The 23057-nt window shown below is 41.5% G+C and overlaps 2 protein-coding genes across 2 annotated transcripts in view; both read left to right on the forward strand.

Annotated features, from left to right (window-relative positions):
- Positions 1-13054, forward strand: part of BUB1B (BUB1 mitotic checkpoint serine/threonine kinase B) — a 43401-nt gene extending 30347 nt beyond the window's left edge. The window contains 6 exon segments of the mRNA XM_030559443.1: positions 542-578; positions 581-649; positions 652-682; positions 6890-7061; positions 7624-7730; positions 12479-13054. Coding sequence (XP_030415303.1) covers positions 542-578; positions 581-649; positions 652-682; positions 6890-7061; positions 7624-7730; positions 12479-12668 — 606 coding nt within the window. The 3' untranslated portion in view covers positions 12669-13054.
- LOC115650071 (serine/threonine-protein kinase PAK 6-like) overlaps positions 12479-23057 on the forward strand; it is an 87762-nt gene continuing 77183 nt past the window's right edge. The window contains exon 1 of the mRNA XM_030559447.1: positions 12479-12534. The gene's annotated coding sequence lies outside the window, so the exon portion shown is untranslated. The remainder of the gene's footprint in view (positions 12535-23057) is intronic.

The following is a 23057-nucleotide window of genomic DNA, read 5'->3' on the forward strand; positions in this document are numbered from 1 at the left end:
TCCCTAGAGGCATCAGTAGTGACTTGAGGCATGAATCACACCACCCCAATCCCCCAGAACTAGTGTTTATGTGTCATCCAGGTCTTCTAACTGCAGCCCTGAGAATTCTCTAATCTAGATTTCCAGTCTGCTCTGGCCACAGGGGAGTAGCGTTAGCATTTTGCTAGAAAGATTTGTGTTTAAATACGGTTTTGACTTAACATAGTTTGAGCTTTAGCATATACAGGGCTTAAAAAATAAAGGCAAACTTCAACCTTCAATTAAACTTTTTTTTTTCCACCCAGATTCTTCAGCTATTTATCAGCAGAGTCCACTAAGAACTTGCAGTCACTTGAATTCTGATGGGTTTGTTGTCTAGGTGGAAAACTGATCATGTATGTGTCTGAACGAGGAGGGCTGAATTGGAGAAGCTTCCTGGTTTCTCCTTAGAGCTGTCTAGAAAAAGTGAAAGCTTGTATCATAGAATTGTTCCTGTCTGCTGCTCTATCTCTTGGCAGAAGAATGGTTCCACAGTGGATATATTTGTTCTCTCTGTCTTCAGGATATCATCCAGTGCTGTAAAGCCATCCCTGAAGAAGTGATATGCTGGTTGTTTACAATATCCTGGATGTGGTGCAGAAGCTACACAAAGCAGAGATTGTCAATGGAAACTTTGTCCAGAGGCTCTCTTCCTGGGAGACAGGTTGGTAGCCTCTTTTCAGAGACCTGGAAAAATGCATTCTGTTCAAGCTCTGTCCTGAGCCTGTGCAGGTTATAGTGACATGGTTCACTATTTGAGGAGGTAAGAGGGCAGGCAGGCTAGGAAAGTTGATGTGGAAATCTATAAAAGGCATATATGAAGGAAGAGGGTATTCCTGAAGAAAATACTCCATTATATAGTTACTATTTTAAAATTGGCAAGTTCACATACAAATGTATTAGAACACGACAGCAATGGATGTAAAGTAACTTGCCATTGGAGATTAAATATCTGAAAAGAAATTTAGAAGGCTGAGGTTTTAAAAAAAGTGAATATTCTAATCTGGAAGCAGATTAATCGGTTCCCCTTTGCAGCCAGCTTCTAAAGCCTGGCCTACACCTAAAATTAAATTAACCTAGCTACATCGCTCAGTGATGTGAAAAATTTTGTTCCTAGGGCAATGTAGTTAAGTTGACCTAACCACCATGTAGATGCAGCTAGGTCAGTGGAAGAATTCTTCTGCTGACCTGGCTACCCGCCTCTCGGAGAGGTGGGTTTACCTACATCAGTGGAAAAATCCCTTGCATTGACGTAGGAAGTATCTGTACTACAATGCTACAGTGACAGAGCTGTAAACTCTGCCACTGTAGTATGTAGACATGGCCTAACTTGATTCAGAGGACATCATCAGTTTTCTTCCTCAGGCTTTGATGAAGGAAGCCTCTTTACAAATATTTAGCTCCTTCACATTGTTGCTGCGGTTGCTTTCTTGCACATTGCTCAGCTCATCCCCGTCATTGGCCTTGCTGTCTAGATCCCACATGAAACTCAAAAGCAGGGAGCTAAGGAGCAACATCTGTACTTTTAAAATGACTCATACAAGCTACTTCAGTCCTTGTCCCTTTCTCTCCTCTCCAGCTTCTTTAGGATTGTGTCCTTGCTGAAACACAAGTTCACCTGTGAACTGAGTAGCCTTGTGTTTTGTGGTGGAACTCTTTTTGCAGATAATGATCTCTGTATTAGCATAAATCCTGAATAGTAACTCTCAAGCTACACTAATTTTACAAAGTTAACTCCACTGACTTCAGTGGAGTTATCCTGGATGTAAACTGGTATAATGGAGATCAGAATCTGGCTCAGTGACTAATAATGGGACCCAGTAAAAACATGTCTGTATTTACCCCATACTTGCAACTTTTTTTTTTAAACCTCCCTTAGTGGCAAAACAGATGGGTCAAAAACAAAAAACCACGCTATTGTCAAGTCTCATGGACTTTAATGTCAGAAGGGACTATATGATCACCTAATCTGAGTTCCTGCACACGGAACATCACCTACCCACTCCTGTAATAGACCCCTAACCTCTGGCTGAGTTATTGAAATCCTCAAATCATGATTTAAAGACTTCAAGTTAAAGAGAGTCCACTATTTACACTAGTTTAAACATGCAAGTGCCCCATGCTGCAGAGGAAGGCAAACAAATCACAGGGTCTCTGTCTATCTGATCTAGCTGAAAATTCCTTCCCAACACCAAGTATGGCAATCAGTTGGACCCTGAGCATGTGTACCATCTTGCCCTGGTCAAAAGCCTGACCAGTGTAAGTTTATTATCCAGTCTGTCCCTCTCTCAATGTGGAGAGGACAATGCACCTGCACCTGTTCCTGAGCAGATTTCCCTTTGCACCACGCTATTTTAGTTTAAATGTAAAACAGATGTTGTTAACTACAGAAAAGATAGATTTTAAGTGATTATAAGTACTAAGTGTATAGAGCAAAGTAGATACCTAAGAAATAAACAAAATCGCAATCTGAGTTCTGTAAAAGCAGCAAAGAGTCTTGTGGCACCTTATAGACTAACAGACATTTTGGAGCATGAGCTTTCGTGGGTGAATACCCACTTCGTTGGATGCATCTGACAAAGTGGGTATTCACCACGAAAGCTCATGCTCCAAACGTCTGTTAGTCTGTAAGGTGCCACAAGACTTTTTGCTGCTTTTACAGATCCAGACTAACACGGCTACCACTCTGAATCTGAGTTCTATAAACTAGACAGGATTTGAATCAACCGGAGTCTCTGATAGTACAAACAGTTCACCAATCTTCCATACGCAGGCTGGGATTCTTCCTTTCTAGCCTAGGACCACCTCCCCAGTCAGTCTTTATCCTCTAGCCATATTTCCAGGTGTTCAGTTGTGGGGGAAGTAAAGCCAAGTGATGATGTCACTTCCCTCTTTTATAGCTTCTGCCATGTGGCGGGAACTTCATTGTCCAAACAAATCCCCAGCACAGTTAGTAGAAAAAGTACAGGCACAAGATGGAGTTCAGAGTCACATGAGCCGGTCACATGCCCTTGCATGCTTTGAGTCATAGCAGGGCCCATTACTAAGACTGAGAGTCTGTCATGGAAGTCCCGGATTCTGTGATTTTCGGGGACCTCTGTGACTTCTGCAACAGCCAGTGCAGCTGGCCGGGGGGCCACCTAAGCAGCTCCGGCAGCCCCCGGCCAGCCACACCGACTGCTGCTAGGTCAGTATTGGGCCACTTTGCACCTCCCCTCCAGCAGCAGCAGGAATTTGGGGTGCAGAAGGGAGCTCAGTGCTGAGGCAGAGGATGAGGTGCAGGAGGGGGTGAGGGCTCTGGACAGCACTTTCCTCGGGTGGTGGGGAGGGGGACTTCCTGGAAGCAGCAACATGTCCCTCCCTTGGCTCCTAGGTAGAGGCATGGCCAGGCAGTTCTGCACACTGCATCCACCTGCAGTCACGGCCCCACACAGCTCCCACTGTCTGTGGTTCCTGGCCAATGGGAGCTGTGAGGGCTGTGACTGCAGGTGGATGCAGTGTGCAGAACTGCCACGCCTCAGAGTCCACCTAGGGAGGGACATGTTGCTGAGACATGCCAGCCGCTTCCGGGAGCCATGCACAGCTGGGTAGGGAGTCTGCCAGCCACCCCCACCCCTCCCAGCAGCAGCACGGGTCCTAGGCTGCACACCCCAGGCCGCCCCCCGCAGCATCCCTAGGCTGCTCCCTGCCCCAGAGCACCCATGGTGCCCCTGGGCCGTCCTCTGCCCCAGAGCAGTCAAGTTTTAGTCAAGAGTATATAGTAAAAGTCATGGACTGGTCACAGGTCATGAATTTTTGTTTACTGCATCTGTCCATGACTTTTGCTAAAAATACCCATAACTGAAACATAGCCTTAGCCATTATCAATATTCTGGCTAGATTGTCCACAGGAAAGTCCATCAGGTGGGGATAAGCTTCTTCCATGGCCTCTTGTGTTCATTGATGGGCCATCAACTTGGTAAATCCATTCACAATATGCTGGCTTGACTGGATGTAAACTACCTTGTTACCACAGGAGCAAACACGTTTGAAATACAGGTACATAGTCAATATTTATAACTTCAGATACAAAAATGATACATGTATACAAATAGGATAATCATATTCAGCAAACCCTAACTTTTCCATTGACATCTCCAGACACATTTATGCAAAATTGTTGCAATTTATATAACAATGATGAATCTGGGGGTGCCAGGGTGTTACTATGGGGTACATCTCCCCATCTAGTGTCTCATCACCAGCCACTGGAAATATTTTGCTGCTAGCAGTCACAGGTCATCTACATGCTATTGTAGGCAGTCTCATCATACCACCCCCCTCCATAAACTTACCAAGTTGAGTCTTGAAGCCAGTTAGTTTTTTTTGCCCCCCACTGCTCCCTGTGGAAGGATTTTCCAGAACTTCACTCCTCTGACGGTTAGAAAACTTTACCTAATTTCAAGCCTAAACTTATTGATGGCCAGCTTATATCCATTTGTTTTTGTGTCCACATTGGCGCTTAACTTAAATACGAGGAGGAGAGAGAGGGGGGGGTTATTTATCCATCTGATGTATTTATGGAGAGCAATCCTATCTTCCCTCAGCCTTCTTTTGGTTAGGCTAAACCAGCCAAGCTCTTTGAGTCTCCTCTAATAAGGTAGGCTTTCCATTCCCCTGCTCATCCTTCTCTGCACCCATTCCAGTTTGAATTCATCTGTCTTAAACATGGGAGACCAGAACTGCACACAGTATTCCAGATGAGGTCTCACCAGTGTCTTGTATAATGGTACTACACTTCCTTGTTTCTACTGGAATACCTCGGCTAATGCAGTCCTAGGATGCTCAGGCTTTTTTAACAGCCACATCAGAGTAGTGGTTCAGTCATCCTGCGATCAATCAATACACCCAGGTCTTCCTCTCCTCTGTCACTCCAACTGACAAGTCATTAGGATAAGCAAGTGAGCTCATAATTTACTAGTCATGTTTTATTAATAGTAACATTGCTATAGGCAATGTAGCAAAACCACAGTATATTACAATAAAACTTAAACTAAATCCAGAATTTTAAAATACACAAATACAAATTAAAAAACCAAACCAATTAAACCATATAATCACTGTCTCTTGCCTTTTGCTTATTTTACTGGCTAGCCATGCAAACAGGGCAATCGCTCAGGTCACAAATGTGCTGTCAGTTCCTAATAAATGTTTTATTTTCTGAGAGGTCATAGGAAAAAGAGATCCAGGACAAAAACACGGAAAGCCATTTTGACCTTTAAGTAGCAATTGCAATTACACTATAACAATGGGGTAGGTCTTCCACCTTCCCCAAGCCACAAGGAAAGAGGAGGTTACAATTCTCAATACCAGTAATATCAGCCCTCTAAGTAAGCTGTCTGCATAGATTGAAATCAGAGAGCTGTAAAAGCCTTCCTTAACTTGTTATTGTACAAACTTTCTAAATATCTGGTGTGCCCATGAGTCTTAACAGATTGACATACCTATAGTTGGAACAACTGCTGTGTCTAGCTACTTATTAATGTCCTCTAATCTCAACTTGATTAGGGATTTAAATCTAATCATTTCCAATTCTGAGAAGCCTAGAGAGAATACATGGAATTTTAACCAATGAAACTTACATGAAAAAGCCTTTCTGAGCTGTTCCTCTAAGCATAGCCTTGGCAAACATTGGCATACTGTAAATACAAAGTCAAAAATTGATACTACGGTATTGCACTTCGGACAAAATAGAATTCATGCAGGTCTCGGCTCTAAGAAGAACAGCTGGAATGTTATTTGAGAGAACCAAGAAATCTTCCAAAGAAATTTTTGTTTTGAATCCCTTCCATTCGTGTGAGATCATTCCATTTCCATATTTCCACGCCATATAGAATTTGAGTGCATACCTTAGCCTCAAACATTTTAAGGGCTGGTGCAATTAAGTTGCTTTCATGAGCCCAGGTGAAAGTAAAACAGCTTGCATTGATTTTGAAGCCTTCTCTTTTGCTACCTAAATATGTTTATCTCACAACCTGTTTTATAAGAACCGGATACCCAGGTAAAGGAAAGAACTAACTTGTTCAATATATTGCCCATAAATCCTGAATTTGTGCAACCTCAGTCTTTGACTAAAAATAGTTATCTAGTTCTGGAGTAGTTTATCAAAAGGGCCTCCTGTTGTCACTATAAACCAAACACATTTAATAAGCACTTCAATCCCACTGTTTGTGATATAGGAACTATATTGTCTGCATATAAGACACAGACTAATCCATGACATTTGAGGGAAAATACTGATCCCCCTTTTAATGCTAAAACAACATCATTAATATTAAAGTTAAAAAGAAAAGGCATTCATAATTATGAAGTAGGCCCACAATGTACAAGTATTGAAAGAGAATGACTGGGGATCTTGACCTGGATTCTGTTCCTGGCACGGCTACATATTGTTACCTTGGGTAAATCACTTAATCTGTCACTGTCGGTGTCTGTCTCTCTCTAACTGTAAAACAGGCTATATCTAATGGATTAAACTTCACAGTACCCCGTTCATGTTTGAATTGTTTTGAGATCCTTGGCGAGAATGAGATAAAGAAGTTCAAAGCATTATATTAAATTTTCCTCCTCACGGCATCTCTTATTTCAGACTCCCTAGCTGTGATACTTATATCAAGATAGGATTATCTCTGTAAAGCAACTTTCCCATAGCAAAGCTTGGAGATGCCAATATTATCATTTAACTTACATGATATGAGGGTTAAGCCATTCCTAAACTAACCATTAGAGGGAGCCATTGGCATGGCTAAGATTCTTACCTGCAGCGCAAGATAATAAAAGGAAATGTTGCTGCTTCTTTGTCTTTTATGTTTCCTTGGAATTCTTTCCTTAGGATCTGTGATCCATTTGCTAATAATGAGATTACCAGTGCTTTGAAGATAGTGGACTTCTCTTACAGCCTGGATGTGAGACTGCAGCCTAGAATGAGTTTACTCAACAGCTTCCCAATAGCTCAGACCCAGTATGGACAACAGATCCTAGCCAAGTGCTCTCTTCCTTATCAGGTAAGTACATATTAACCCAGGGTAATTGCTATAAGTGCCCCTTGACAAGTGTCTGTAGCTTATCTGAAGAACCGAGATGGAGACTGAGAGCTAATATTCTAAGCTGAATGTCGTTGGACATGTGGCCTGTTTTTATAGATCTTATCTAATTAAGCAACATCTTTCACAACAGCCATAACTCCAACAAAAACCCTTCAGCTGGACCCTGTGTATTCTACATTAGCTGAAGAAACTGGCATTGTTAATCTGGGGCAGTTGTGTACCTACATTCATCTGACAACTAGAGTTCATTATAAATAGCTAGACCGTGTCTCAATCTGAAATGCTAAACAAGGATTTTGCTTCCTATAGTAGTTTGCTTTGCTTTCCTTTGCTTAGCTTAATTCCTCACAAACACCACAATACAGGGTTATTGGATGCAGAAGGTGTTGTGGGACATCTCTAGTGGCACGATTGCTATTAAAAATGCTTTTGTGCTGTATTGAATGGATGTGGAGGAATGGTGAAATGGCTGCAGAGATTAGCAGAAGCAGTTTTCTAATATTGATTGTTGTGGTTTCAGATAGACTTGGTTGGTATTGCAGAAATAGTGCATTTGATGCTGTTTGGGGAGCACCTCCAGGTTTATCAAGAAGATTCCCTCTGGAAAATCAGCCAGAATTTCTCCAAGTAAGTGTTTCATCAGGAATCTCTGGGTAGGTAAAGGCAGCTTTAGCTTTCTCCCTCACCTCTGTGGTGCAGCTTTTGTCAAAGCTGGAGCATAAATTCAGTGCTCCTAGTTGGTAACAGTAGTGCTGCATTATATTGAAGATTTGGTTTTGAATCTTTTGTTTGTAATAGAATTATTTGGTCTCATTGATGCTTTCTTACACCTATTTACATCCACTTACAGTTTAGACTCCCTCACACATTAGTAATTTATTCACCAAGGTGCTGAAAGAGTGTGTAAATTAGAGCATGGCCTAATTTGTTACATTATTTTATAACCCTTTTCTGTGCTTTTAATATGAGGTACACTGTCTTAGATTCCCTCTGAGTCAGCAGGCAAATTTGGAGCTGGAGGGGAGAGATTACACATTAATAAGTGAGCATGATTCTGTGTGTGATCATTTTGTTTTTCAGTTTTTCACATTGTGCTGTGTGCTATGCTGTAGCATGGGCAGGATGAAAGAGACTGATTCAGGGGTCCTGTTGGGGAAGGAAATAATATGATGCAATTTAAAGATTGCATCATGCATACATACAAGGGGCAAAATTAAGGTTGCTTGGGCAGCTGCTGTTTGCACACTTACCTGTTAACTTCCAGACAGCAAGAACCTGCTTTCCTCCTCATCTCCTGTAGTCAAGCATCTTGGGAAAGGGGCAGCTTATGCTAAGGCCTTCGATTCTTCAGGGGAGTTTCCAACTTGCTGAGCCAGCCATTCAGTCTTATGCGCATTGGAGCTGGTCCCAGGCTGTCACTTCCAGTCTTCTGCATCAGCTATGGTTTCCTGCCTAGGTACTGTCTCTGAGTAGAGATTTCTCAACATTTTGAACCAAAGTCTATAATGTTTTTCTTTAGTCTTCCACCTTATCCCTCCCCAGTATTTTTCAGTGACTTGTCCTGCTCCTCCTATTTTGGGCCTGGTTACTGTTAGACACACACAGTTTGTTTCCCGGACTCCAGACTTCTAGTTTGTCACTCTTTGGTCCCTGACCTTTAGTGGAATGCTAATCCATCTGACCCTTCAAAGAATTAGATGAATTAGTGACCACTGAGGAAATATAGATCCTCATGCACAGTGCCCAGCTCACACTGCTTCTTTTTTATTTGGACCTCATTTGTGGGGTTGACCCAACGTTTTTTTCCCTCTGTTTCTGTAGAGCCACCAGTAACAGTTCAGTTACCTTTTTCTCATCTCCCTGCTGCTTAAGAAATTGTTAATGAGAATTGGGCACAGGTGGGCAGAAGACTTAATGTCCCTACTGCTGCTGCTTGTAACTAAGCAGCAACAGAAAAACCATTTTCTGTAACTAAAGTGGATACTTAAATTATTGCCTGATGGCTAAGTCTACCTTTTTCCCTTAGATTCTACTATCTTCTCTGCAGATCTTGCTAATAAGCAGCTATCCACTTGGCATTCTTGACTGTTTCCACTAAAATGGATCCAGAAAGGATTTTTTCTGCTATACCTTGATTGTGTCCTTTTCTGGGCATCTTCAAAAGGCACACCAAAAATGACTAGAGGTAGCCATTCATACCAGTATGCTACAATTTTTGGTGAACTAAGAGTTTCCCCCTCCTAATATCTCATTCTCCTGTGTTATTTTAATGATTAGTTTGGAGAAGTCACTTCTGTGGACAGACAGCTATTCCTTCATTTGCCCACTTTCTCTGTTCTGAAAGTACATCCTCTGCTCATTGCATCAATTATCTCTTGGGTTTCTGCATACGTTTACACAACTATTGCTTAGAAGCAGTATTGCCGTGCTAATTCACATCTAGTCTACAGATACTGAAGTATCTGTTCACAGGTTGGGAGTTGCCTGTAGCCAACTAGATTCTGTTTGTGATGCCTCTTAGTGTACGCTGAAAAAATCTGTCCTTTTTGTTGAGTTGTACAGCAGAAAAAAGTTTTATTTTTCTTTACTTTGTATATAGTGATTTGTCAATATATTGATACATTTCAAACACTTTGGTTTCATATATATTAGTGTTTTCACATTGTACCTCTTCTGAGTGGCAATTTATTGCCCCAGTTTCCGCAAGAGACTATTACTTGGAATTCTTGTTCTCTGAAGAGAGAGGCATACTGTGGACCTATGGGTGTCATATACCCACCCACTGCTCCTTCAGTTGGAGATGAATTCACTACTTGGGATGTTTTAGTTTCAGAAGGAACCCAAAGGGAGTTGCCAACTGAATCATTGATGCAGGTTGATTTTTGCTCTCTGCTATCAGAAATTCTGGCAGTTCAGGTCTTTGAGCTAATTAAATCTGACCTGCCAAGAGAGACTTGTGGACAAGTGATCTGTTGCATTTATGTATCTTCCAAAAACAAGAATTACAGTAATATTTTTCTAAACCATACTAATTTTATATTTTTAACATGAAGTATTACATCAGTAGCAGCAACATACCTTCAGAAGTGCGGCTCATAGTGTGGGAGTGAGGAATCTGCAGTGAGTCTGGATGTTAGGATCTGCCAGAGAAGACAGACTCAGCTTTTAGTGTGTACCGCTCTTGCATACAGACTGCATACGTTTTTCTCTGGTTATTTGGGCCATGCAACACATTCTATGGTTGCAGACTGCTGTTGACAACACCAGTTTCCCACTGCAGGGACTCTTTGCCCTCAGAAGATATTGCACAGATGGAGAAACTTCCATTTAGTAAGTTTCAGCAGAGGGATATTGGTTAGTCTTCAGTATGGTCCCATGTGCCCATCCAGGCGTGGGTCAGGAGCACTGTGGTAGTGATGCGTGTAATTCCTATGAGGAGAGAGCTTATGCTAGTGATTTTAGCAGTTACATGTGGCTTTTTGAAGAAGAAGGCATTATTAATTCTGTCCTGTCTACGAAAGGTGCCATAAATGATTTTAGAACCTACTTGAGAGAAATAATTAGAGGATTGTTTTCCGGGAAAAGTACTCTGGGATGTAAGGGAGTAGGAAGTAAAAGGGGAAAATGACTTTCTTACATGAAACTTGTGGTGAATGCTGGAACGGTGGCTCTGCAAAATCTCAGTTTAGTTTCCTTTTAAAAATTCACTGTGAGAGCTATTTTGATTAAGAAAATTTTGGGCTGAATAAATGGGTGAGTGACTGGTGGTAAAAATGTTGAGTTGATGGAGCTACTTTCTCAAAGTACAGAGATGTTTGGAATTCCAGGACCAGAGGCAGAATTTAGATTTGGAGGAAAGAGGAGATTTAAACATAAAGTAGAAATCTCTGAAAACTTAGACAACTTGAATTCCTAACTTGCTGACTTGATTTAGTAACAAAGGTATAGGAAAAGCTGGAATCCTATTATTTTGCTAGAGTGTTTGTCTAGATAAGGAGTTAGAGGCTTGAAACCATTTATTCTCCTGTCATCTTTAAGAATCCCTTGAGTTGACTATTAACATACTAAAATCTCCTGCCCTTATGTTAAGCACAGTTGGTGCTGTTTTTATTCAAAGCATATTTCAATTTCATTTCTAGTTCTGGAGCTGATCTTTGGGGCCTATAAATCTCACAGAATTGTGTGTACCTTGTCTTCCAGTTTGCCAGAATGCCATAGTGGGAAATGTCCAGGCTGATATTGGTTGTCATGTAAACCTGTTAAATGGATCATTAGGGTTGAATGTTTGCCACTGATTGTTTGTTTGTTTGTTTTTGTTTTTGTTTTTTTCTTTAATAAAGATCCCAAGTTATCTAATCTCCTCAGCCCTACCTCCTGGGCTCAGTCTGCCTGTCGATTTTTTTTTTAATTTGGGGGTGGATTTTTTTTTTTCGGTTTTAGAAGACCCCATATCAATTCACAGTTGTCTGGTGTAGTGCCGTTCAGACTACTGCTGCTGATATGGTGGCTATAAACTGTGTTCTAGCCAACTGCTTACAGCTGACCTGTCTCCTTTGAACAGCCAATGTAATTTCTAGCTTGAAGGAAAAAAAAATGCCTACTTGAGGCAGTATTATCTAGTGCAGTTCTTAACCGGGACTCTGTACGTTCTGGGGAGGTGCATTCCCATCCCCCACCGAGTTCTTCAGGGCTAAGTTCCCACAGGGAACTTGTGACAGCTAGTGTTTTTCACAAACAATTGGCTGCATAGAATGCACACATGTTGTTTTGGTAGATAGGCAGAATGGAGGCTTCTAGCAGCAGCCAAGCCCCACAAGCTTACTTTGACAGTTGTCCCTTGCAAAGCTCTTTTTTTTTTTTTTTTTTTTTAAATGCTAGTAATCATACAGAGACCTAGTTGGGCTCTGCTGCTCCTATAACTGAGAGCTGGGGAATATTTTAAGGTTCTTCAATATCCACGTCCAGCCTGTCTCCATGAAAGAGATCTGCCAAGTTTGGTGATGCGTCAAGGAATTATCTTGCTAATCTTTCCTAAAATCTTCTGGCTAGCCTTCTGTAAAATGGTAAATAGGTGTTAGCTATGTTGGGGTAGGTGGTGATGAAAGTGTTTCACTGGCATGCACAGAAATGCTAAGGTTGTCTCTATCTAGTTCCTGCACGTAAGTCCATTTGTGAAGGGTAAAGGGCCTGCATATACAAGCTTGACAGCACCCCTCACTTTTTCTTTACACATGCTCATCAGAGAGTGAAGCTGAATATTGTTTTAGACTGCTGAGCGTCCACTGGGCTTGCAGAGCTGAATTGAAGCAGGAATCATGGTGGAGCTGTCATGTGGGTGGATGCTGTTCTCATTGAAAACTGTTTTGTGTTTTTAGGACTGTTGGCAGTGATTTGTGGAATAAATTCTTTAGGAGGATTCTGAACGCAGATGGTAAGTCCACAGTGCCTATGCTGAGGGAACTAAGAGAGGAAATGAGTGGCATTTGTAACTGCTCTGTGCAAGAATGGTTTTGTGGCGCCTTAGCAAAATTGGGAGAAACTTTCAATGTGGAGAACTTTCTCTGATCCCATGTAGAAGGGCAACCAGCTGCCCCTTTTTATCCATTCCAGGGGGAATTTGCTGTGAATACTGAATATGCAATATATCTTCAGTGCTAAACATGGAAATTGATTGCAACTATTTCTTCAATACTTTATATAGAACTTGTTAAATGTTTATTATGAGTTAATGTCTAGATGTCTCTTAAACCTGGTGCATTAACTAGATATGTACAGATATTTTACCCATTTTCTTTACCGAACTGTTCTGTGCCAACCAGCCTCATGTATGACTGCCAAATGTATGTTTTAATACCTAAAGCACATTCATGAATTCCTCCACCTTTGTCCTGTCTTTTTTTTGTTCTGTTTTGTACACCTGCTGTTAATCACTGTTTGTTTAAATAATAAACCTATGTTTTTTGTAAGCAACTCTGTCTCATGATATTTTAATGCCAAATGGCCTTCAGAACGTATTTGACTTGGTTTCTGGAGTCGTAGGGCTGAGTCTGAGTGACATTTCTGACTAATTGGGGGATTGTTCATGGTTTTACTAGATGCAGATTTCTATCCTTTGAGTGGCTTTCACAGCCACCCAGGGCTTTTTTAACTTGAGCTGATATCCCAGTCAGAAACGTTCATGGATCATTGGAGTGGAAGAAATGCCTCACATACAGTAAACATCTCACTTACCAGGTTAAAATACAGAATTTGTACATTATTATAAAGCAGCCTCACTTCCTTCTCATCATGTTTGTAGAATGCCCAGCAAGATGACTACCGTAATCTAAAAGTTAATAAAGTTCATGGTTAGATTTCCTGTTCAGAGATTTTGCTCTTCCCTGGACATTGCAGATATTGCTTTGGCACTTGGCTCCATTGGGTCTGTCTCCCTCCCTCCCTCCCCCACACCCCTTTTCAAGTATGAGGCTTGCTCAGCTTCCGAAGCACCACTGGCAACACTGGTGCTCTCTTGCTTTGAGCCTGTCCTATTGTTGATCTGTGGTGTCTTGATGAGGCACCTATCCCAGCATGTTCTGTCTTTCACCACCTGTAGTTAAAAGTGCTGTGATGACTGCCTCAAACTCCTGTGCATTGGAAGTGCTTAGGACCCATTTGACTGGCACTGAGGTCAAGGTCTCAGTAGTGTTTTGACCTTGAGTGGGTCAGATAGCGGAAAATGGCTAATGTCCAAATCAAAGATTCAGGACTCTGAATTGGAGGTGGATCAGTCTGGCAACACTCAGCAAGAACAATTTTTTTTTCACCTAAATACTTCAATATTATGTGTAAACTGGTGACTAATGCCATTGGCCTCCAACTAGAGTGGCAAAGTTGACTCATAACCCCAGGAAAATAGCGTGCAATGTAAATCTGACACAACCATTCCCCTTCGTTCCTCATTCTGTCCCACCCTTCTCTGTGAGGTAAAGACCTCAAAATCTAATAATTCCAACTCTGCTTAATTCTATTTTTTATCTTAATGCTAACCTAGTTAAGTAAATTAGTCTAGTCTAAAAATCTCCTGTGGAGTAGTAATGTAATGTGTTGGGTTCTCCAGCTACGAACTGTATGCTGCACATGAAAGTGAAATAGTGTTCAAAGTGATTCTGGGTCTATTTCCATTTCTACCACTGACTGACTTGCTATATGATCTTGACTAAGTCACTGACACTCACTTATTTCACCATACCTCTCTTCCTCTCTCCCCACTACATCAAGGCCCATATATGTGAGGTAAGGCTTAACTGATTTGAGGCTTTTGGATGAAAGGTCACATAAGCAGAAAACATCCATTGGATCTGGTAAATTTGTGGTAAAATTTCAGATTGTGAACGCTGTTTTTTGTGTGTGGTCTGTGGTCTTGCACAATAAGGTACAAGCTGATAGAAGCAATGCTAATGTTTGAGTTTCTTGGAAAATCAATAATGTTTTTGACTCTTTAAAGGCCCTCCAAAAATATTCCTTAAAATTGGCAAAATTCCCTTGTCTGCAAAAAAGTAGGTTGTAGCCTGCCTGAGAATCTAGCCATTGCAATTGTCTGCTCCGTAGCTTACTATACAATAAATACAGTAACTCCCACTTAACGTCGTCTTGCTCAATGTTTCAATGTTATGTCCCTGCTCCATTACAGAACATGCTTGTTTAAAGTTGTGCAATGCTCTGCTATAACGTTGTTTGGATGCCTACTTTGTCCACAGCTGGCAGCCCTCCATCAGCTCTCCTACACCTCCCACCTCCTGCCTGCAGCAATCAGCTGGTTTGCCGCATTCAGGAGGCTGGGGGGAGGGGCAGGGACATGGCACGCAGCCTTCCTCTTCCCTCCCCCGCCTTCTGCCCACAGCAATCAGCTTGTTTACAGCCTTCAGGAAGCGAGGGAGGGAGGAGGTTGCATGCCTCGCTCCTCCCCCCAGCCTTCTGAATGCCGCAAGACAGCTGATTGCCGCAGGTAGGAGGCGGAGGGAGCAGAGGGAAGGCGCTGATCTGCAGGGTCTGCCGGTGCGTGGGGGGCATAGGGGAGCTGATAGGGGAGCTGCCAGCCTGTTTAATACTTGGATTAAATTGCTTGTTTAAAATGTATATAATGCCTTTTGTCTGGCAAAAAAAAATTCCCTGGAACCTAACCGTGCCCCCCCTCATTTACATTAATTCTTATGGGGAAATTGGATTCGCTTAACGTCATTTTGCTTAAAGTTGCATTTTTCAGGAACATAACTACAACGTTAAGTGAGGAGTTACTGTATATTAAATTCTAGTTAACTAATGCCTTTTTCTGTTTGCCTTGCTAGCCAATGATAGTTATATATTTACACATCACTTTCTTGTTCTACTTCCCTGCTTGCCTAAGTCTTTCAACAATATAATAAGTGTTTGATATAACAGGTTGGTGCTATGGAATTATTTGCAATGGTGGAAAGAGCGATGACAAGTGGATTTCTCATGTTGAATCCTTACTCCACATGTCTGTATCAGTGCTGTTAATGCCAGCCCTACCTGCTGAGCCCTGATTAGAGGTTGGACAGATTTCTATCAAGGTATCTCCTTCCATTGCGCTCATTGGTAGGCAGAAATCCCACTCTTCTCCTTTATAGGTTGGAGATGCTACTGAAAAGACTTCAGAGTCAGGGAAAGGATATGTGTTGATACTGCAAGAATGCAGCAGGCCTAGAATCTGACCTACTGGGTTGGGAGACAGCCCCAGGGAGCAGCCTATGTACATGTCCACTATAAACTTGCACCATATTGCATGCAGGAATCAGCCAGAGACCTAGGGGAAGCAGAAGCCCTAATCTCTGACTAAGGAATTGATGTTAAAGGAGCATTTAGGCTGTTCTCTCATGAAGTAATTCCTGGGTGCATTCTGGCTTTTCTTTACACAGCTGCTAACTTTTCTACCCAATCTGCAAGACTTACTCTACCAGAATCAAAGACAAATTCTTCACCCAAACTTCATATCTGTACACCTGACGACCTAGGCTTTGGCTACACCACATGGAGTTCCACAGAAATCCAGGAGATCCTGATACAGATCAAAGTGGAAGAGATTTTTCCACCTGGGCTTCATAAGGTCTTGACCCACCGCGAGCTTCTGTCCCCAAGATTCTGGATTACATCCTCCAGCTCTAGCTATCAGGCTTCACCATCAGTTCTATCAGACTCTGTTTAGATGCTATTTCATCTTGCCACCCTCTTATTCAAACATATAGAGTGTTCTCTCATCTGACTGTTTTAAAAATCTACAAATTGATGCCCCCCCTCCCCGAGTTCAGGAACCTCCCCCATCCTGAAACCTTACTGTAGTTCTTCCTGGGCCTTCATGGAGTCCTTCTTTGACCTCTGTCCTAAGTGCTCTACTGCATTTTGCAAGCAAAACTGCCTTTATGATGGTTTATCACCTCAGCCAGGAGAGTTTGTGAAATTCAAGTACTAATGGCAAACATCCACCCCCACCCCTTTCAAACTGTCTTCCACATAAGATGATGCTGAGACCCCACTCTGAATTCCTCACCAAGATGATGTATGTTTGTTTTTTCCCCACTCAAACCAAACTCCCTGTTTTCTTTCCCAAATCAATCACAAACCTGGAGAAACCCAAGCTCCTTTAGATGCCTCCAGAGCCTTCCTTTATTACTTAGGCAGGACAAGGCCATTCAGGAAATCATGTTTGTCGTATTAGGGAAGGCTGTGAATGGATAAGCCATCCCTTCCTAGCAGTTCTTCAAATAGATCTCTCAGTGCTTTGCAATGTCCTCCCAACTATCCCTCAATGAGAGCCCAGTCAGCTTCTGCAGCATGCTGAAGAAATATTCCTGTATCAGAGCTCTGCAGGGCAGCCACTTGGAGCTCAGACCATACTTTTCTCAAGCATTATGCCCTGGATTTGGTGACTAGTTCGGAGATCAAATTCAAGAGAGCGCTTTTGCAGTCCATATTTAGGTAATTGTAGCTCAGCTCCCATGGTAATTGGGTGACTAGCTAGCAGTTCCCCTAAGTGGGATCCACGTGGACAGAGACTGAAGAAAACATTTACTCCTCAGTAATCATGGTTCTCTGAGACATTTTGTCCATGTAGATCCCATGACCCACCCTCCATCCCTGTTCCTTCAGAGTCCCTCTCTGCAGTGATTCTGAATTAATGAGGGAACTAAGTTGGAGCCATTCTAGCCTTTATGTCCTTAGTGGGAGGACACGAGGGCAGGCAGAGGCAGGCACAGCCCCAATAGACACTGCAGTTCAAAAGATTCCAATCTAGAGTTCCTGAAGCGCATATGCCCCATAAGTGGGATCCACAAGGACAAAACATCTCCAGCTGTTGTGAGGCAATAACAGTTCTTAAACTTTCTTCTTTTAGTGGATTTGAAGGAGGCTTTAAAGAGCTGGTGCCAAGGCTTTGAGAGAGTACAAAATGACTTCGGTGTTTAAAACCACAAGGATGGTTTTTATTTCCTGGAACTTTGATGCTTTAGTAAGGTCCTTGAAACTACATGACTGCCACAATCTTGATACCATCTCACTGAGCTAGCTGTCTTGCAGCTGTTGCTTCCTCTTGAAAACTGATTTGGACTCTGTGTGCTCTGAATCTGCTCAGCTATTGTTTGAGTTGGTCCTAAATTTAGGCAGTTGCAGCTGAGTTAAAAGGTGCTGCATTCACCCTTTCTAGGACCTATCAAGATTATATCCTTGTATTTGCAACCAGGGGAAATGATGTTGAACAGATTAGCTTGCCAACATACAAATATTGCAGAAAATCCCAGTATGGTGTTATGTATTTTATGACTTCCATCTGATAATCTCAGTATGAATGAGTAAAAACATTGGCCGTTACTAAGGAGCAGAAGAGAAAAGAGATTAAAAGGAGCTGTATTAAGACAACAGGGTGGAAGAGTTTAGAACTTGTCTAACAAAGTTTGAGTGTAAGAGTGCTGAAATGGAACTTTTCAGAGAGCCTGCAGCAACCCCAGAAACTAAATTAATGCTTCCTATCTCAGAAGACTTCAAAAACAAACAAAAAATCTTGTTTAGCTAGTAGTACTTATCTGTTGCATGGTTTGAAAAGAAATGGTATAGTTCAAGTGTGTAATACACACACCAAAAACTGAGATTTTGATAAAGCTGCAAATTCTGACCCTCTGTCATGTGCACAAACTCAGTGTTCTAAAAACACTGGTGTTTGAGACCTTCAGTAGATTTAGGAGTATAAAATGAAGAGAGAATGAAGCAATTCAGCAGCAGAAACATGCAGCTATTGATTGATACTTTGCCAGGTGTTGCTGTGCTTGATATTGTGGAATAAATCAGATTAGTTACCAAACAAGCTTTAAAAAGGTTAAGAAAACTAGGCTCAGTGCCTATTCATCTGTTACCTAAGTCATTGCCTAGTGTGTAAATTCTATTGATGGATAAGGAGGCTGCATTTTGTGAGGGTTGGTGCATAAAGTCCCATGTCACGCAAAAACAGTTTCTCTTACAGAATGATGTAATTGTATACACTCTTGTTTACAGCCTTGGTTATAGATTCTTGTAACTCCGGTAGTCTATTCAGTAAAAAAATTAAAATACCTTCATCTATTGCTAACTTAATTTAATTCAGCTGACTAAATTATGAGAATAGCTTGAAGTATACGAAGGTGATCAGTAAAATCATCTCAAGCCAAGAACCAAAGACGACCACTATGCTCATTGTTCTCTCAGGCCTCAATCCTGCAAAGATTTAAGAACCTGTGTAACTTTACACACATTTAAGACGTTAGCAGGATCAATGCCTCAAAGAGTCCCTGTTTGGATTAATCTACTAGAGGCCGCTTTCTATTGTTTTGAAAGAGACATATTTTGGATATCACAAATGCTGGTACTTATTTTGAGTCTGTGGTAAAACAGTTTTGAATTCAATAAAGAGACATTATTTCAGTTTCCTCTAAATTATATCTCTAACTATTAATTACTTCTTTATTTTTCCATTTCCTACCTATTGAGTTTCATTTACCAAACTGTACAATAATTGTCTTTTGTAAGAGCACAGTCTGTTCATCAGCACCACTGAATTTTTGCTATCTTAATTGCAGCATTACAGTAAAGTAATGATAAAAACCTTAAAAAATTAGGTGGGTTACTAGTCCCATTTTTAGATTAAAGCTAAAACAATTATAAAATTTACTTTTTAATCTATTACATGATATGTTTACATTTCACATGTCACTCAATTTGGTCAATAAGACTAGACTGGCCCTTTTAATGGTGGTGGTTGTTTGCATGTCCTCTGCATATTTCCACTCATGGGATGTGCAGCCTACGTAAGGGAGCCTTCACATAGTAGTGCTGTTAGAACACTCTGACACACACACCTCTTACCCCTCCATTCTGAGCGTGTGGCTGGAAAAGGGAGCATCAGCATAGCACTCTCCATCATCTCACTTCCTTCCAACCACAACAGCACGTAGGCCCAAACCTGTTTAGATCCGATCCTCTGCTTAGTAATGCCTTAGCTTAGTATGCTTCCAAGAATGGGTGGAGAGTTTATCTGAACAGTCTATCAGTTTATGATCATTGACATTTTCTAAGAAAGGCACTACATATGAATGTACTGGAGGTGAGAGTTGTCTGTCTAGCTTAAATATTTCCCATTTCACTTTCAGAACAAAGCAGTGCAGGTTGTCAGAGACAACATGACTGCAGTGGGCACTACCTGAACAAGCAGGGACGAGCTCACTCATCCCAGCTGTGCAAGAAAGCGATAGCTATGGGATTAGTGTATCCACTACACTATCATTCCAATTGTCCTGCATCTAGCAGGCAAGGCCAACATAGATCATTTCATCAGAGATCTCATACAATTACATATATGGTCTCTAAAGGAGGCAATGATATAAAACACTTCCGTTCTGTGTGGCTTTCTGGACATAGAACTCTTCACAACCACACAGAATGTGTGTCTATTTTTACTCAGGAGGACAGACACTCAGTCCACACTGGATGCTTTGCTAAATTGGGGAATGAGGCTGTCTATGCTCTTCCCTCAATCCCCCTCAGAGGGTGATTTTAAAAAAAATGACAATGATATACAGATATTCATCGTGCCAAGTGAGTACACAAACTTCTTCCAGTGCTACCAGCCCTATTATCTCAACAGGATGGAAATATGTATCATATAGACCCTCTTTCACTATACTTTGCTCTTTGGGCTCCAGGACTTTAGCTGAAGAATGCAAGATTTTTCATTAATCAGAACCTGATGCACCTTTAAAAAGTCATTGAGAAAATGTTATGATCTTAAATGGTCTACGTTTGTGAAGTGGATAAGCAACAAGAGCATAGATCCAGTACAAGCACCAATCCAATGTGTTCTTGAATACTTACTTCAGTAAAAGATTTTGAGTTTCTCTACTCTGCATCCGATGAAGTGGGTATTCACCCATGAAAGCTCATGCTCCAATACTTCTGTTAGTCTATAAGGTGCCACAGGACTCTTTGCTGCTTGTACTCTGAGAGTACACCTAGCAGCAATAGTGGTGCATCAGGTGCTAATAGATATTAATTTCTTTGCACATGGTACAGTTAAATGTATGAAAGCCCTGATTAATACATATCCCCCAATAAAGGCCCCGGATGCATCATAGGACCTCAGTTTAGTTTCAACACAGCTCATGAACAGTCCTTCAGAGCCCATGCCAGATTGTTGTTTTTCATTCATCTATTAAAACTGCTTTTGTAATAGCCATTCTATCAGCCAGGTGAGTGGGTGAGACCCTTATGGCAGACCCACCCTTGGCTATGTTTCACAGAGAGAAAGTCCTTTAGCCTAACCTAAATTCCCTCCCAAGGTGGCATAGGAATTTCATATTAATCAAACGATTAATTTGCTGGTTTTCTTTCCTTGACCTCGTGCTTATAAAGGAGAATCAAAGTTACATAGGACTAAAGAGTTTTTAAAGTCCCCTAAAAGTTTTATTTTCTGTGTTGGCAACCACAAAGGTCATGCTATTTCTTCACAGTCACTGTGTACATGGGCTAGACAATGTATTGAACAGGGTATAGGACTGCATCTGTTCCTCTGCTTTCTGGAATCAGAACACACTCAACTGATGTAAGGACAACTTCTTCGAGTGCTTGCTCATGTCTATTCCATTGTAGTTTTGGGTGCAGAAGCCGTCCTGCTCCTTTCTTCTGTTGTAAAGGAATCTGATGTACAATAGACGGTTCCTGCACCCAAACCTACAACGGAATGAAGATAAGCAACACATCTCAAAGAACGCCAGTTACAAAACAGGTAACTATCTTTTCTTTAGCATGCCTTAGATGTGTTCCAATAGTTGAGATGTAAGGCTGCCACATAGAGTTCTAGTCATATCTTTACAACATACTGTTCCCTAGATCTGGCATCTGGATCAGATGCTCAATTTGGTAGAGCAGTACTCCAATCCCTCCTCAGTTAGGACTCTGAGTTCCACCATCCAGTCCTGGAGTACTGCTTGCCAAACCATCACAGGAGTAGGAATATGCAGAAGATACTTGAAGAAAAGCTAGAGGTTGCTTATTTGTAACCAGAGTTCTTTAAGATGAATTCTGCATATTCCCACTCCCCTGCTCACCTTCTCTTTTATTCAGCATTCTCTCAAATCCTGACTCTGAGGAAGAGGTGAAAGGAACCGAGGTGTTAGGGAACATGATAGCGCCTCTTATAGCTTTGCTGCCAGGGCATTCAGGAATGCCAAAGGAACATAAGAACGGCCGTACCAGGTCAGACCAGAGGTCCATCTAGCCCAGTATCTGTCTACCGACAGTGGTCAATGCCAGGTGCCCCAGAGGGAGTGAACCTAACAGGCAATGATCAAGTGATCTCTCTCCTGCCATCCATCTCCATTCCCTGACAAACAGAGGCTAGGGACACCATTCCTTACCCATCCTGGCTATTAGCCATTTATGGACTTAACCACCATGAATTTATCCAGTTCTCTTTTAAATGCTGTTATAGTCCTAACCTTCACAACCTCCTCAGGTAAGGAGTTCCACAAGTTGACTGTGAGCTGTGTGAAGAACTTCCTTTTATTTGTTTTAAACCTGCTGCCTATTAATTTTATTTGGTGACCCCTAGTTCTTGTATTGTGGGAATAAGTAAATAACTTTTTCTTATCCACTTTCTCCACATCACTCTTGATTTTATATCCCCTCTTAGTCTCCTCTTTTCCAAGCTGAAGAGTCCTAGCCTGTTTAATCTTTCCTCATATGGGACCCTCTCCAAACCCCTAATCATTTTAGTTGCTCTTTTTCTGAACCTTTTCTAGTGCCAGTATATCTTTTTTGAGGTGAGGAGACCACATCTGTACACAGTATTCAAGATATGGGTGTACCGTGGATGTATATAAGGGCAATAATGTATTCTGTCTTATTCTTTATCCCCTTTTTAATGATTCCTAACATCCTGCTTGCTTTTTTGACTGCCTTTGCACACTGCGTGGACATCTTCAGAGAACTGTCCACGATGACTCCAAGATCTTTTTCCTGACTCGTAGCTAAACTAGCTCCCATCATATTGTATGTATAGTTGGGGGTTATTTTTTCCAGTGTGCATTACTTTACATTTATCCACATTAAATTTCATTTGCCATTTTGTTGCCCAATCACTTAATTTTGTGAGATCTTTTTGAAGTTCTTCACAGTCTGCTTTGGTCTTAACTATCTTGAGCAGTTTAGTATCATCTGCAAACTTGGCCACCTCACTATTTATCCCTTTCTCCAGATCATTTATGAAGAAATTGAATAGGATTTTAAACGCTGTTATAGTCCTAACCTTCCCTGTTTTGGGACCGGCTGTGTTCAATATCTTCATCAAAGACTTAGGTGTTGGCATAGAAAGTACGCTTATTAAGTTTGTGGACGATACCAAACTGGGAGGGATTGCAACTGCTTTGGAGGACAGGG

The sequence above is a fragment of the Gopherus evgoodei genome, chromosome 4 (assembly GCF_007399415.2).
Source record: "Gopherus evgoodei ecotype Sinaloan lineage chromosome 4, rGopEvg1_v1.p, whole genome shotgun sequence".
Classification (NCBI taxonomy): domain Eukaryota; kingdom Metazoa; phylum Chordata; order Testudines; family Testudinidae; genus Gopherus; species Gopherus evgoodei.